Genomic DNA, 16,918 nt, shown 5'->3' with positions numbered 1-16,918 from the left:
TCATTATACAACTACAACCGGGCGAGAATAGAGATAAACTGCAACATTTGCAGTGATAGCGATGCCAATGATATGGCTTATTGGGTAAGAGAATGTTATTTGAGACGTATTTTACTATGGGTGTTAAAGAGTTCAAGGTATCTTATAACCTATAAAAGAGTCTCCAAAGATTTTAAAATAGTGCCTACTGTATTAACCTGCGGTGCTAAGCACAAAATAGGGTAAAAAAATATGCGAAAATATTATGTTGTTATTAATTCGGATCGGCACCAAGAAATTTAAGTTAGTGCGGGTCATTCAAAACTCCGGATCGGGGCGTGCCTTCTGTCGTCGCTCTGTGGGATTTCTCTGGAGTTCTTTTGACTCCGGCACACTTTGTGGGATATTTTCCTATCTTAAAGCTCGTCTTCTTATCTGCGTTCCGTCCAACCTTGTCGTTGAATAGTCCTAGTGGTTAATTGTACCCGTGATTTTCTGCAAAATAAATAGTACTTTATTGTCGAAGCCTAAAATGGAGGATACTCTAAAGAGGTGTTTGGAATCATCAAGTGACCAACAAGCATTTTCTAATGCCCTGGAAGATTTACAAAGGTAATCATCTTATCACTGGTAATAGTTAGACTTCTAACCGGTCGCAATTGTACATTTGATGGTATCAATTTCGACGGATTTTTGAACGAAGACAAGGGTGTTATTTCACGTCTCTCGAATTCAGGTTTGAAAGAATGCACTTCAATAGCTGAGTTGTGCGTTGCTATTTTTTCACACGGGTTTGTTTTGTGATAAGTTGTAACAAATTAGAGCACCTTTCCCCGAAGATGACTTCTGCCTTTTGGCTGCTGCCATTTTGAAATGCATGTACAGACACGTTGATTCTGATTTCTGGAAGTTATGTCTCAACAACTTTCTCTGTAAAATACCTATAGAATTACTTTCAAACCCTTCAGCCACCGTGGGTGCTTTTCTGCCTAATACTGTTATTAGATTCGTGCGTTTGCTGAACAACGCCTTGACAGCGCAATCGTTAAAAAGTGCTTGCAAGATAAATCAATCAGCACGGACTTTTCAAGGTTTTTTCTAATGTACGTTACTAACCGTCCCATGTTTACTTTCGTTTCTCCCTACTTTAAAGGTGTATATTGCCTTTGTGGCTCACACCGGCGTTTTATTGTCTGCTGTTTTCGCACGTCCTTTAGAGTTCTTGAAGCTAGTGTCAAGCACAATACAACGATTGAACTTTGTGAGTACAGAGAGCTTTTCCGACTCATTAAAGATGTGCTTCCATTCGTTCGGCATGGATATGGCGATTTCGTGCAAACGTTGGCGAACCTCTCATCTTCAATACTTCATAATCATTCGATTACACCGTGTGCCTTCAACGAACTCTGTGAAGAATCAAGAGTATGCTTTTGAAACATTTGCGAGCTTTCTATAGGTGATTGTATTATTTGCTCTCAAGTTTTTCAAGTGCAACGGTGCAGCTGCGCTGGACGTTTTGCGAGCAATTATATATCTGTGTCCGAAGGTTTATTCTTTGTTGTTTTCGTGGACCACGGGTCATTTAGGTTTTTTTGTCTACGGGATTGTACGTTCCCTTTGTGGATTTCCTCTTGTGCCTTTTACGGGTTTCGCCCTTAAATATCGGTGCAAAGTTAAATGAGACGCAGATGCCCAACGATGCCTTATCTTTGTTCTCCGATCTCTTACGACAAATTGACATCTCCGGTACGCCTGCTTGCTCAAGTCTACCTTTAGAAGACCTAAGAGAAATTATGACCTCCCAAACCTATATGAAGTTTTTTGATGTCCTTCGCGCCTTCCCCATTACCGCTGCTCATTCTGCCTTGCGATTGCTTGCTTGGTGGAGGTTTTTGTGTCTTCTCCCGGAAAAAATGCTTTCCGATGGATTTCGTCGTGTGAGTTGTATCTCCCCACACTTGCACACACATTTCAGAGCCAGTTGATGTGTAAAATACTTTGCTCTTCAGTTCGTGTCCCCGTTTCTCGCAAACCTCTTGGGTCGTTACATCAGCATCACTGCCTCTCTTGGAAATCGTATGTTCATGTTCGTTTTACGGCTGACATTCGTTTAACTCGCCTTGCATTATCAGTTTCTTTTTTTAGCCAATTATCATCGATATCAGCTTAGTTCAACCTCGGTTTATAATGGGGACACTACATCCCAAGATCTTGCTGCTCATGTTTTTTCCTGCATTTTTGACTATCCTGAACTAGAGCCTGAACTCTTCTTGAACAAAAAGAAACGTAGGTGCTTCCGCCTTATGCCTTTGATACTCGTGTAGTACTGTTTACTGAATGTCTTCAATTTAGTACCCAAACTTTCCGTCTCCACTTCGTTTCTTTCCGCACATAACTATCAGCTTCTGGTGGCGGTGTTCCACTGGCTTCGTTATTTAAGCGGCTCAGGAAAGTCCGTTGGAGACCAAAAAATCGGCGATATATGGGTCAAATGTCTCAAGCGCATTAGAAAGGCGATTTCTGATTTCCCATCCAATGACGTGCGTAATGCATGCATAAATCTTAAAGCAGTGTATTATTGTCACTTCACTATGATTCTTTCTCATAGAAGGTGCTCAGAGAGACATTCATCCAGCAGAGCTTAGATCTCTCTCTGCGTCTTGTCTCCCCACAGACGCCATGTGGTGATTCACCTTCTTCGAACTCATTAATCGAACCTTCCAATATTGATATCTCCCGAAACCCCAGTCCTGATGATTGTGTCGTAAGATACTTAGCAACGTTTCCTGTGCAAATAAGGTAGCATCGGCTGTATTTGTGTGTTATTTTAATTGTAGACTGTCCTCCATGAAATTGCTGATTCTTTGGACTTTGAAAAGATGTCCTTGGAATTGAAATCTACTCTGAATTACGACATATGTGCCTCTTGTCTGGATCTTATCTCAGTCTGGCATCGTGATGGTTGCTCGTCTAATCTTTCGGCTGATTTAGCTCTGGAGGAGTAAGCTTACTTTTTGCTTTGAACCGTTTAATTATTTTTTTGGTTGGTCAAAATTCGGGATTTTGGGTCCCATTTAAATTTGTTATAAATGCATCCGGTTTCTATTAACAAACAGATGGATGGGTTCTATTTTTGCACTTTATTTGCCTACCAACGTTGCTTTTCCAGCTGGAATTTCTCCCACGTCGCGGTACTTGCAATTTGTGCATTTTATCACTAGTGATTTGAACCATGAGACTGTCATCTGCCAAAAGCATTCACTTATCTCATATTGTGAGTGCAGTGTTTTCCGGGTTCAATTCATACACTTCCGAAAGTTATTTTCCTCACTTTGCTTATTGATTTTAAAATGTCTCAAAATATTTGTATTTATTTATACTTAGTCAGTAAAATGCTGAAATTTCTCCTCGCTTAGTATCATGAAGGACCTCAGCCTTTTAGCTGTTGAGTCGGTGGAAAGGGATGCTCGGTTATCCGTAAACGTTAATATCGTTGCGACCGCGGTTGATGATCATCTCAAACTGCTTCGTGAGCTTCTTGCGAAACTCGTTCCCGAATGTGTCAATTTCGTTGATACACATCTTAAACTTCTCGATACTCTCTACTGCATTCCTTCATCTGGTAAGTTCATTTCAACCGCTAGTCATTTATGCGCCTTTTTTCAGCAGTCTGTTGTAAAAATGACTGGGTTTTTTGCAGTTAGACTAATCTGCACTGTACCTCATCAGTGCGCTCATTCATTTCGCCTCTTTCCCGTAGTGACATCTGTCCACATAAGGACTCTCCCACTTAGAGAGTTCCTAATTACTCAAGTATGAACTTACTTTGTACGCGCACGCTTTCTGTAATTGAGGGTTCGGATTAGACTGGCCAATTTGTTATCACCACTTAGATGTGAGCGTGACGCTGAACACAGCAAAAGTGAATGAAGCGGGACTGCAAGTGTGGATTTCCCTGGCCGATCGCCTTACTCAACTTACCACCTTACATAAACGAGTGACTGATTTGCCAAAATCTAACACAAAAAATGGAAAACAAAATTCGGGTTCAGGCCTGTCGACGATGTTTGCTTTCTGCCTGGCTCCCGTATTCCTTGCTGGTAGCTCAACTACTTCTCCTCCGGTTAGTTAATCCTTTATCCTCCCATCGTGCACTTCGTGTTTTTTTTAATTGAAGCGAAATATGGCTCTTTTAGCCCGAACTGGAGCAGAAAGTGTTGAGCGCATTGTTCCGTCTTTTTCGCGTTCTACATGCGGGGGCCTGTCTGCTCACGAGTATTCCCACAAATTCATGGATTGACAAACTCAGTGACTTAATTATCGCGTTAATTCAAAATGTGACATCTGAGGTAAGGTATGCCGTCTAATTGGGCACCTAAACCCATTCACCCTGCTAAGTAGTGTTTCTTTTATGTAGTTCGGGAAGAAAATGAACTTGCGCATTGTCTCTAACTTTCTCTCCTTTATGGTCAAATCTGCCGAAGCAATTGAGGAAAACTTCAAGGGTATGCCCCGTCTTTAGCTTTCATCACGTTTTAAAGCATCAATGAAAATGTTAACTGAGAGTCTGTATTCACAAATTCGACTCGTTTTGATTCGAGCAGTCGCATGTACATAGTTATGCCTGAAACTTCTATTTTCTTGATAGGTGCCTCCAAAGTCAATGGTTCTTTGTATTACTCGATGCCCATAATTATTTTTAACCACTACTTCAACAAATTTCTTGTAATTTCATGGGCAACTCGAATAATTTACCACATTTACCTCAAGATCCTTTTAGTCCTTCGAAGTGGCGTGTTCACAAAGACAGGCTACTGGGTCAAATGACGGGACCTGTGAATGCCATTTCTTGCTGTCTTGGCGCCATGCCACTGGAGCAGTCTGAGGTTCGTACTAGGAGTATAAGCGGTCGCAGTGTAACTATTTATGTTGAATTCTAATTTTTCGTTCTCCAAACCAATACCAGAAGTTCAATTGACTAGTAGTGCTTGTGCAGATATATCAGAGAAGTGCTATCGTCTTGCTTTTATGTGCGAGGCCATCGCCAATTATTGGTACTGTCTCGCCTCTTACAGATATCAGTTTGCAACTCGGTGTTTGTTTCACCAACACGTCGACAAAGCAGTCGACCTCGGAACCCACTAGTTTCGTATGCAGTAACTAGTGGATCACTATCTCCAGCAAGACTCTATGAAATGATCTTTTTGGAAAGCAAACAGCAACAGCACCAGAGTCCACAAACAACCCACTCTGTAACATACAACCTTCTGCATTCTCTTTGGCTCATTTTACGGGTCAGTTTTGCCTGCGGACTCTCGAGATGTGTTCCTTTTTAACCACAGCTTAAATTTTACGTGCTGATGCGATTTCTTGCTTTTCTTTTGTCCGTTTCGCGGACATCCCTTGTGCGTGTACCACTTCAGCAAAGTGTTTGATTAAATGAATATGCTCACTTTATCAGTTATCAACCAATCATTGTCTATTTTAGCGACACATACGTTCCGTAGAAACACTCCTTTTGTTGATTGAGCTCTCTTCTACGGGTCTGCTCGCTCTTGCCAAGCGTCTCAACTCAGCATATATCTCCCTCAGAGATAGCGAGGCTCCTGCCATTATTGTGACTGCAGTAAGCTCCAATGCCTTTCTGTTTTCCAAAGTACTCGAGCTTGCGATGACAGTGTAGTGCCGTATTTGCATTCAGTTCGAGGCTTTCGTCACCCTTGCTTGGAATCGCCTTCAGAAGTGCTTCTGCAAACCGGGTGTAGTTGAAACCCCCCGGCAGCAGAAGGAGCAGGAGTTGAAGCCTTTGAAGCTACCACATCACGCAGTTCGTCAGTTGCTGGTGTTCTTTGAGGCCGCTGTTTGTCTGGCTTCAAGTCCTTTCTCGGCCCTGGAGCATCGGTTTGCTGCTGCTGCTTCCTCTAAGAGCGCAAGTTCTTCACCCGTCTCATTAGGATGTAGTAAAATAACTAATTATGGTAAGCTACAGCTTTCTCATTTAACTCAGATGGTTCCCTTGTTGATATTTTAATAGTTTGCCCGCCCTTAGCAGGGTAAAATGTATTTCGAGTGACGTAGTTTCCCTTATTACAATCAGTGTCAATCCGAATTTTAGAGTCATCGTCAGTACTCCCAATGGTTAAAGGGTAGCAAGGAAGTACTCACTTCTTGATCTCGCTCGCTACAAGTAATACTAATGGTTTTTTTCGTCCTGTCCAGAAGCCGCTTCGCGTCGCCGCAAAATATTTATCATGTGTATTGTGTCGTTGTGGGACACGTTGGTCGTCTCAGCACCACCCGAAACAGCCGACTTGCAAGGGAGAATTCGTGACTTGACAGGTCAGTTCTCCAGATGTTTGGCCAGTGTGACTTCTCCTCAGGTCTCGCTCCATCGTCGTGTCACTTTTCCTGACTGGATTCCACCTACCTTGCTGTGGGAACAGGAGGTGGAGCAAAGTGGAGCGGAGGACGACCCGCCTTGGAGTTCAGCAAAAATGTCTTCGGCACAAAAGAGTCCCAGAGCTTCCCGAAGATTACCCAGAGGCGTTTGTAACAAGGAGCCAGAAGAGGTAAAACCCACATCCGCCCTGACACCAGTAAAAGCAAGCCAAATGTAGACATCGATCACGCTGGGTCCACATTATTAGGTTCTAGAGTATCTTAGCTCGATTGCGTTTTGGCTTCCTGAAATGGCATATGAATTATTCTTTCATTAATGACTTTACAGAGGTTTATCATGTACCTCCAACAGGTTAAGTAATGCCTTCTCCGTTGAAAATGGTTTTTCTTTCATTATAGAAATGGTCATAATCAAGTGTTTTGTTTCGATTGCTTTAACAAATTACAATGGCTCCAAAATGTATTATAATCGAAAATATATTTTTATTCAAATTGCTGCAAATAATAGTGATGAATGTGTAACTGAATGAACTCGAAACACCTTGTTTAGCCAAACCTTTAAATCATCATATATATTTGTATTCGATTATGGACGAGTATTACGAAGTTAAAGCTATTCGCTTCCCTCATGCTTATTACTCAGAAGAGTATGCATATTTGAGGCTATCGCCAACTTTACGAAAATGCTTAATAGTAACTTAGGCAAGGATAAAACAAACGTAGGAAATGAAGATTACGTTTCGCTCCACATAAGGAAAGCGTAACTAGTATTTTACGTACGCGAAGTGTGGTTACGCAGGCGTCAGCTTGCATTTCAGGAGCCTAGGCAAGAAAATAACTTGGAATCTACGCAAGATGTCTCTCCTGGCCACGTTGATACCACCAACAGTTCTCAGCTTCCCTCGTCCCAAACACCCCCAAGGCAGTCTTTGCAAGGCTCGTTTTTGGCCTCACGACGCCTCGGCACCGCGACTGATCCCCGGGAGTCGCTTCCGCCTCGGCGAGCCTCTATCATAGCTCGTAGACGCCTCTCTCTAGCTGCACCTCAGGCTGCTTCTCAACCCCGTATGTTGCCTGCTCCCTCAGTCGCAAGTTTTTGAAATCGCGTGGCTAACGAGTTATTGTAGTCGGTATCAAAAGTATACACTTGTTCCTCACCTCACACGACAGCTATTTCGACTACTCCAGATATATTACCCTCAGTTAGTAACCTCCGACAAGGCATTTTGGAGCCATCCGTAAATACGATTTATTTGATCGGCGGACCATTTTTATTGCCGTATCACCTAGGGCTGCTTTTTAAATTCGTCAGTCTATTCACGCCGATGGGAATTATGAAGAGCGTTCCGGTACGCTTACCTAACACCGGTATAAACAATTTTATGAAGTTGCATAAATGTAAGTCTACAACTGAACAATTCTAGTTGTTCGATTTATCTGTCTGTCTTACTCTCTATTTAATCATCGCATATGTAAGCTCAATAATCTCCACGATCTCTGTCATTGTTTTATTCCATTTTTTTGCTTGTAATAGCCGTCGCTACCATGCCACCCATTGCGACTAATTTGTTATGTAGCACTAGTCCCCCAACAGATTCAACGCTGCCTCTTTTCTGACGATGGAAATGATGGTGGTACTGGTGCTGCCGCCTCGTCTACTTCCGCAGTGTTGAAAGTGTCGCCTTCTCGTAGTCGGAAGAGAGTAAATCCAGACAACCTTGACCGCAGGCCCCCACCCAATTTGGCAGATTTCGAAGATTCTACGCAGGTACTGTGGACTTTTGTCTCTAAAATGCACTACTTGCCGGTAGTAGGTAGTATTGATAAATCGTTTATTTTATCCACGCCTTCAATGTCTCAAATTCACTGTTAAGGTATCACTGTCATTGTTATCATCTCATGTTATCCCTTCGGTGTTGAAGACTTTTTTGTGTGAAAAGACGCGGTGATAGTGATTATAGGCTTTCCAACAATGTGAAATATTAAATGATTTGGGGGGAAGTTAATTTGTTATATGCGGCGTCTCATGGATATGAATTTAATTCTCAGTCTTTACATTCAGTTTGTCTTCATTTCCCCGTTGGATTGCTCTAGCAAGCGTATGCGTCTCACAGAGCATCAGAAAGAGCGTCGACGTGAACAAAGGTACGTTTTTTGCTCTCATTTTCATGACTTGCTCTACGATTTTAAATGGACTTCCCCAATGGCTTGTAGACATGCCTATCTACCTGCTATGTACAACAACCTGGATATTGGTAATGCTCCGGCAAGTTCGAATCTGTATCCTTTGATCAGCTCATCTTCGGTGGATTCTTCCCAGTCGCTTATGAGCCCAGCACGGTTCAAGGCCCCGACTCCATCGGTTGGACCATTGGATTCACTCGCAGTTGCCGACCCGCAGCCTTCAACGTTCTCGCCAAAAGCTACAAATGCCACTACCAGCACATCGTCTGGGTGGGTGATTCTATAACATCTTTGCAATGGATATTTTCAACAGTTGTTTTGCGTTTCAGTTTGAAGAATTCTCTCTGATATTAAATAGCTTAGACTCTGTTCTCGCTTTACCTCCATCCATAAAGAAACATTCGTCTGGGTAGTTTATGAGTAGGTCGATTAAACTCCATTTCGCTTATCGTTTTAGTGGCGCTGCGCCTGCGTTTGAAGCAACGCAAGGATCCCAAAAAGAGTCATCTATAAAGGCAACCAATATTTCAAACGTATCACACCAGGCAGGTCCTCTTTTTTCGGGCGATTCTTAATCAGTAGCTTCCAACTGATATTCTTCCTTTAGGGTGATAAAACAGGTGTAGAATCGGCTCCGAATGGATCGGCATTCGAAGGTAGGCTTCGGCTACGGCTGGACTAGCGCTATTTTTTATGTACCGTCTTGCCTCTTCAACTATACTATGTTAACAGTCCCTTGATGCATTACATGTACCACTATCGGATTTCCAAATTGCTACAGAGGAGGCACCTATAAGCTTAGAGCTCGAGGGGCCGGAAGGTATTTCTGAAGGAAATGTTGATGATGACGTTGAGGAGGCGGAGGAGGAGGCTGGTGCTGATGCTTCGATCGTAGTAGGCACGGAGCCTTCACAGTACAAGGCGACATCTACAGAAGATGCGTTAGCAACTCGTCGACGGCACAACGCACTCGCTTTGCCATCCTCTTCCTCGATGCTCTCGGCTTCGCCAGTGGTACCTCGCTCTAGCTCGGCTGTGCTAAGGAGTCCTCTTGTGGGAGGTAGGGGGCCTGCCAAATCAGAAATCAGCTTACTTCTGCTTTAGTACAAATAGCAAGCGGACATTTGTCCAAGTGGAAGACTTAATTTTTTTGTAAAGCCTTATTTTGTCATGCTTTTTTCTAACCTGTAAAAGTTGCTTTATTATCCTTTATTTGTAGCGAATTTAAGTGTGTTCATTTCCCTCAAAATCTGCCCCTAAACGAAATGGAAAAAGGACTTGTGAAACCGATTTATGGAGCGTGATAGGATATCCATTATTACTAACAGCACTGTGATCAGGAGCAGTAGTCTTAAAAACATTGCATTATCTTGCAAAATATTGTGTTCTATCAAACTCTTCACACGAATTACATAGTTGACTCAAATTGTGCACTCCCTCCAAGATGTTATATGTAGGGGAAGATTTGAGATGGTCAATACCAATTCACTTCGATAAAACATTTTAAATAAGCAAGCTGCTTGAGGTATTACTTGGATTATTGTTAAACCGTTTCGTCATTAACAGTTTTGGTAGACTTTTCCCCATTAATCGGTACTACTTCTTGCAATATGGAAGAAGCATCTCATGAACTTGAACTTTTTGGTATTGTTCAAAAATATGTGCTGTAATATTAGGCGACTCGCTGAAAATCCTCGGTTAACTATCCACTTCAATGAACAAAAGACATGCCAATCAGAGGCAAGTACTTTCCCCAGTAAAAGTGTCATTAAAACATTATCAAAGTGCCCTTTTTCCCGAATAAGGTTTCTGCCGCATTTCAAATGCTAGAATTAAGGTTTGGTACTCTTTGTTTGCTCAATTGCACTAGAAATTCATCGTTGCATGTTATCTACAATGTACGTTGTTTCAGTGTAATGGAATAAATTAACAAAACTAAATGCCCTGTAATATTTAATTGTGTTAGCTATTCGTAAGTACAAATGGAGGATACTGGATTTTTTTACTTCCTTGCCTTATTGCTTAGGACCAGGGGGTCTAAGAGCGCAAAAAATTCTTGAATTGGGCCTGGCAAAGGCCGCAGAAAGGAGCAAACAGCGAATGTTGCTTTCGGCATCGAGGACCAATTCGCAATTCACCTCCCCCATAGCATCTCCTAGTATCAAGCAGTCCGATTCACCCGGTACGAGACCCGGTGAGATACTCTCTTAAAGATTTGAGTCAGCATTTGCTCAAATTTGGCTATCAATGTCCAGTGCCTCCTTTCATCCAAAGTAGGCCTAATCATTGTTACCATCTGCCTAGGAATTCTGCGAGATATCACCACGCCACGGCCTAAGACTCGTGTGTCCTTTGTTGAACAACCAACGGTCTTTATCCTCGATTCTTCCGAATCATCACCTAATGCTTCAGGGCTCAAGGAAAGCGATTCATCGGTATCCAAGGCGTTCTCAGTCGTGCCTATCCCCTCACTCACTACCAACGCTTCTGAAGAGATGGTTGTTGCAGATTCCCAGGACTCTCAACAGGCAGAAGTGTTTCACCCTCCGGATGACGCGGCATCTCCCTTACATGATCAGGCTGCTAGGTATCTTGACGATTCGTGAATAGTAGTCTTAAGTAGACTGGATGGGGATAGACAAATAGTGTATTCAGCCACTACTTATATTTTTAGTTGATATGAGCGTACTGCTTTAGCCTGATGGTGTTAAAAATTTCCTATTTTTTAATCTTCGGATCTAAAACCGACAGTGAGGGTGCCGAGGTACGTCAAGCGGAAAGTTATTCTCCGCCATCGCTTTCTTCTTCGGTGAGCAGTCGTCGTCGCAAGTCGGCTTCACCGAGACGTTGTGTCATGATCAACCGCATGTCGAGGGGGACTCTGCTCTCCTTTCCGGGCAGCTCCAGGAGTACTGGCACCCGCACACATCCACTCACTCGCAGGCGACTTTTCACGTCTTCAGGAAATTGCGGGTCTTTTTCCCTTGTATCCTCGATGGCAGCAACGGTGGAAGGCGCTAATGTCGATCTGGACGCCCTCACTTGCACTCATTTATCTCCTCTCTCGGTTGTTATTTCCAAGGCCTCACAGGACTCGTCCTTGGTGTCAGAAATGACGACTGCGATCCGGGGCAAAGAGCTAATGGAAGCCGCAGTCGACAAAGAGGGTGGGCTCTTTAGCGGGACAAGGTCGACTGTTCAGGCTGTTTCTCCCGATCACGTGACTGAGAAACACGAGAAGGAGGATGTAAATAACAACGAAGATATGGTAGAGAGCAGTCAGGAGCCGGCCGATGCCGAAGTGATTATTGTCTCTGACACTGAAGTAGAGCAAATCGGCGAACAGGTTCGTTGCGACATTGACGCTGCATCAACTTTTTTTCCAAACTCTCGTTAGGTTTTTACCCCGTTTTCAGTTGTGTTCGATGAATATTCTTGAATCTGGCGACGTCGGTTTGAAATGCTTCATTGCTCTAATGCTATTGGGTAGTCGATGGTAGTGGGAAAGAATTAATTTGTCCTCATGGGTTTTACTTCAAGAACTGTTGCCTCTGGGACTTCACATTGAACTGTGGAAAGTTTAGAGTAACTACACGGATTGACGAAGGTCCCACTTGGAGCCCTGCTAAGGGGGCTATTACAACGACCCTTTTGACGCTATGGTAACACCAGCCTATTGCTCCTACACGTGTTCTTACACAGCATTTGCTTGTCACCGATTGTGTGAACGTTCCTTTAGGAACTTGTTGCGTGTTCTTGATAAGTAGCCCAGTGGTGAGTAGTTGCCTCGTTTCGCAGTCAGTGCTCACTATCTGTGGTTATGGTTGTATTTCCGGTCTACCTTACTCCATTACTTACAAATACCTTATTTTGGGACAGGCTAGTAAAAAGGGTTATACATGGTTTGAAATGTGGATGAAGCCCGAAATCATTATTTGCGCTCCTATGTCGTGACACTGAATGTGATCCATCACGTCAAATAATGTCTATTTTACGGTTACGAGTGTGATCTTGAAATTGCTCTCCTTTTGCTTTAATGTGTTGATTTCAAACACAGCTTTGGTCTTACCATGTTTTAGTCGGAAAAGTCCAAAGAGGGCACAGAAGTACAACAAGAACCAGTGGATGTCGTCATTGGGGTCACGGTGGCGAATGTTGCACAAGGCGACGCCATTGGGGATGCGCGTCGAACACTTGGCACCTTACGTGACCAGCTCTTGCTGGTTCCCAGGGAGCAGCGAAAGGAGTTGCTGTTAGAGGCTTTGGCTCTCTTTAAGGATATCATTCCCTAAGGCCCATTGGACTCTACTCATTTGGCATAGAGGCTAGTCCTATCGAACCCTAGTGTACCTAAGTATGATGTGATCTTCCTTGTTCTTGGTCGTGGTCTGTATTATAAAGATTCATGATAAATGGGGCTTTTTTGCTTTCGGCTCGGAACTTGGACCAAGTTCAATGGGCGATCAAGTGAGTTCGCAATCTAATCAGCAATTAGTGAAGGCGCCTTGGGTTATTGAAAAAACTGTTACCTCAATTTGCACAAAAAATTAGGTAACTTGGCTGTTTTCTATTTCTCGGTAGAAAACTTGATATTAACACTGTTGTTACAAATTAATGCTGTGAACGGTGCGACTACGCTAGACTGCTACGCGCCAAATTTTGACTGAACTTTTTGGGAGGTACAACGTTAACCAGCATTTTGAGGTGATTGTAAAAGTGCTAGATTTGTGCTGATAGGCATCAATTCTGCAACAAGTGTGGTCGAAATTCAATGCCGTTTGAGAAATTGCGCAAAGCTGGATAAGTGGGCTTTTGTATTGTAAACAATTTAATTCATTAAATCAGACAAAGGTATTGGGAAAGTGAAGGAGAAGTATCATTCCTAGCAGGGTCGATGCGCCAATGGTAGTTCCCACATTACAATAATTTCCCTTGCAATAGCACGTCTCCCTTTCCATTCCTGCCCCACCAAAGGTCTTGTAACAGCCTAATGGGATGCTGCGTGGTATTTCGACGCAGTTCCGCGTGACAATGGTGACACTCAGCTGTTCGCGTCCAACATTGGAAGTGAGTCGATAGCTCTTGGTGATCATCTTGAAGCACCCGTTGTACAGACTGTCTCCGCAGTCATCGTCCGCAGGGGATTGTGTCTCGGCCAGCGCGGTTCTGTTGACGAACTCCTGACAGAGCTCCTGCTGCGGGTTATCCACGTCTACTGCGACTCCTAGGGCTCCCTCGACCTTGGCCGCACCGCCCTCGCTATGCTCCACGTCGATGTTGGAGCTAAGCTCGCGGCCGTCCATGATGTGAGCGTAGTTATTGCATTTGTAGCAGATGGCTGGCGGTAGCTCAGGTCCCTGTGGCCCTTCGTCGGCCTCTGCAAAGCCCGAGTTGGAACGCGCCCATGCTACCCACAGAGCGATTCCGATGAAGCAGAGGATGATGATTAGACTCAGTGCCACCGCCCAAAACTTCCATGCAGACGACTTTGCTGGCCGACATCGCGGCATTGGGCAGATGCCCTCTTTCTCCTCACCAGCTGGCTAGCAGAGTAATGTGGATGCATAGAGGACATTTGTCCAATCCCAATGGAATACCGACTTTCCAATATCTTTCGTACTTTTTCATGTTGCAAACATCATTCAAAGGCACTGAACTTGACAGTCGAAATATTGCCTGAACGTGTACGCACAAGCGCAGGATGGGTGTAGTTGATGGAAGTGCACAAACCTACACATGAACTCACTTCTGGCCCTTATGGGCATAGGACCAGCGGACAGGATGCATCCAGTATGGTTAACCAATTAAAATCTTAAGCCTTATGGCTTATATAAGCTGATGTTGGTTATTTATTCATCCCCACCGTTAGTTTAAGAATGTCTATTCATCCATATTCACATCAGCGCATCTCCTTTTAACTGATTTAAGTGAAATTCGGTGAAGGTCCTTGGATAATATGGCAAGTTTGTTCAAAACAGTAAGCATGTTGCTAGAGATGCAAACTGTTAGATAAAGCGCATTGCTGTGGAAGTGCAATGCATGGTTCTAAAAAGGGTTCAGCTAACTCACTTTATCATTTCGCTGACGAACAAGCTGGGGATCGTCGTATCCGTAGGGGGAGCTAACCACCGCCATTCCTGGACGATACTCATACATGTCTATTCACAGTCACGACCTGACGCCAAGCCCGAGGCGTGAAAGCACTTGCGTTTCACGACATCTGGCACAACGTACGATTCTCATTGGCCAGTGGCACCAAATCGGACCAATTGCGCGTGGAGGGCCGCAGGCACGTCGTCGCATGCTCTAGTGCACGCGTGAGCACACGAGCGACCTACTTCATGGTGGTTGGTTTGCCACTTTTTCTGTTTGTTCTCTCACCGCCTCCTTTCCGAATATGAAACACAAGAAGCTAATGTTAATTGAATCACACTTGCTCCACGTTTCTTCAACTTTAAATCAGGCAAGGTCATGGTTTTTGATTGTATTTTAGCCCTTCAGTGGCGTTCGGATAATGACAGGTCCACTCAGCTGTCAGCTTTGCCATAACTGTTATAATAATCAATAAGCTAGTCTATGACCATTGTAGAATTGCTCATTTGTACCTTAAAAATAGGATTTGTTCGCCGAAATAAGCAGAAGTTCTGCTGAAGATGATGGAATCGTCGATGAAGTTCCTGTGGTAATTAAAGTTGCTGACGAAAATAACTTGCGATTGTTTGTGTGGTTTATTTGAACCTTAGAAAGACTGAGCTCCTACTACTTTGGTTGAGAAGTGTTTGTTCGAAGTTGGGATTCACATTGATTGAGTTGATTATAAACCTCTGGAAGGGACCGTGGATTACAACAAACCGAAACACCAAGACTCGAGTGTTTTGCATATTTTTATTGTGATTAGTCCCTTCAAACAGCCACTCTCCTGTCTAAGTGCCGTTGCGCCCTTATTCGTGCATGAGATATGCGGTGAAAATGCACTTTTAATAAACTCATAAATATTGCTAAAATAGAAACCGTGCTGGAGCGTGGCAGGCCGTTTCCTCAACCGGAGGCACAAACTGGAAAAAGTTTGCGACCTAAAATTGTCGCATGTACCGACTAGTATTTTCATTTTTGATTTTATTCCTAGGTAGTGTGTTTTCTTTCGTATGTTTTTATTAGAGTTATACACAGGAATTAAATTAAGAAGTATCCATCGCATGCTTAGATTTACAGTTACAACCATGAGTTATTTAACGCAGACAGTCCTCACATTGGAATAAAAGTAACTCCTTGGTTTTCTCAACTAAATTTTGTGTACTGCGCAAGTTAGACTCGCTTCGAAAAATTGGGATGAAATCCTTCTTTCCCTCTTTCGGTCACGACAGTATATTTTTTTGTATAATCAAGAGAAACAGACATTGTTAACTCAGGTAAAGAACCATGAAAGGAGCACCAACGTACGGCGCTGCGAAACTGGCAAGTGCGATTTCGGCGACACCGTTGTGCTGCTACTGTGTGAAAACAGCGCCCACCATTCTTGTTCTCTAGCATTAATACAACCATGTTCAGAGGCCCGATGAAGACTGGAAACCGATTTGAGTGAAACTGCATCAACATCGCCTCTACACAGTTCAGATGCAACCGCTCAGTGCAATGGAAAGATACTGGATACTAAGGGTAATGAAATGTTAACCCACAATTTAATAAACTGAATTAGATTCGATGTAATTGATAGCATCATCTCTCGGCATTAATTTAAGATCGCATACTGCAAAAATTAGTCTAGTGCGCGTCTTAGTTCACTTTTGTAGGGCAGTGTTTCTCCTTTAAGCTACTGATATACGGACGCTACACCGAGTGGGATTTACAGCCAGCTCAAATAAAAGTCCTGTTTTTGTAGCCTTTGCATGCAGTCACATTTCACTGTGTTGATTAAGCTTGCGTGCTGGCACCAACGCACCGTGGTCCATAAAAAAAGGCGCACTTGTTACGCGTTCTCTTTAGACCTGCATTGCAAACGGAACACTGACGTCCTAGTTGCATATTTGTCCTTTTGGCATTGTTAAACTGAACTAAAAGAACCAGCTCCAAAATTGCCGTCCATTTCAGCTAGGCGCGATCAAGTGTGCGCGTAACAAGCGAATTAGAAATACGGTGAAATTCCGAAAGGTCGTCTAACGCTGGAACCAATGGCGATTGGACATTTGAACGAAGAGAAATTACGAGTGGGGAACTCCACACTTTCAGGACTTGGTAACATATCTACACGCAATCCCAGAACTAGCTACTAATAAAACCACTACAAAGAAAAGTGCTTTTACAAGTGATTTTAATCTAAGGTGGGTCAGGTGTTTTGACAAAGGGATTCGAATCAATG

General features: G+C 43.4%; 2 protein-coding genes across 2 annotated transcripts; one reads left to right on the top strand and one right to left on the bottom strand. All coding sequences in view use genetic code 11, as the record gives it.

Annotated features, from left to right (window-relative positions):
• Positions 1 to 1,667: 1,667 nt before the first annotated feature.
• On the top strand, positions 1,668 to 12,854 carry EGR_02912 (hypothetical protein; the record flags this gene model as incomplete). Its single annotated transcript, XM_024492161.1, has 25 exons — positions 1,668 to 1,916; positions 1,989 to 2,055; positions 2,125 to 2,265; positions 2,332 to 2,519; positions 2,588 to 2,743; positions 2,817 to 2,980; positions 3,396 to 3,601; positions 3,873 to 4,102; positions 4,176 to 4,328; positions 4,397 to 4,484; positions 4,750 to 4,865; positions 5,055 to 5,273; positions 5,468 to 5,605; positions 5,681 to 5,957; positions 6,199 to 6,548; positions 7,197 to 7,443; positions 7,956 to 8,146; positions 8,441 to 8,523; positions 8,593 to 8,836; positions 9,170 to 9,218; positions 9,344 to 9,622; positions 10,589 to 10,756; positions 10,867 to 11,149; positions 11,314 to 11,908; positions 12,642 to 12,854. The coding sequence occupies 25 exons, from the start codon at positions 1,668 to 1,670 to the stop codon at positions 12,852 to 12,854; spliced, it is 5,094 nt and encodes a 1,697-aa protein (XP_024353356.1).
• A 549-nt stretch (positions 12,855 to 13,403) lies between these two features.
• On the bottom strand, positions 13,404 to 14,718 carry EGR_02911 (hypothetical protein; the record flags this gene model as incomplete). Its single annotated transcript, XM_024492160.1, has 2 exons — positions 13,404 to 14,105; positions 14,632 to 14,718. 2 exons carry the CDS (start codon positions 14,716 to 14,718, stop codon positions 13,404 to 13,406), a joined length of 789 nt encoding a protein of 262 aa, XP_024353355.1.
• Positions 14,719 to 16,918: the final 2,200 nt, after the last annotated feature.

The sequence above is a fragment of the Echinococcus granulosus genome, assembly GCF_000524195.1.
Source record: "Echinococcus granulosus chromosome Unknown EG_S00014, whole genome shotgun sequence".
Taxonomy (NCBI): domain Eukaryota; kingdom Metazoa; phylum Platyhelminthes; class Cestoda; order Cyclophyllidea; family Taeniidae; genus Echinococcus; species Echinococcus granulosus.
The sequence above is the reverse complement of the archived record's forward strand: the minus strand, read 5'-3'. Positions and strand labels throughout refer to the sequence as shown.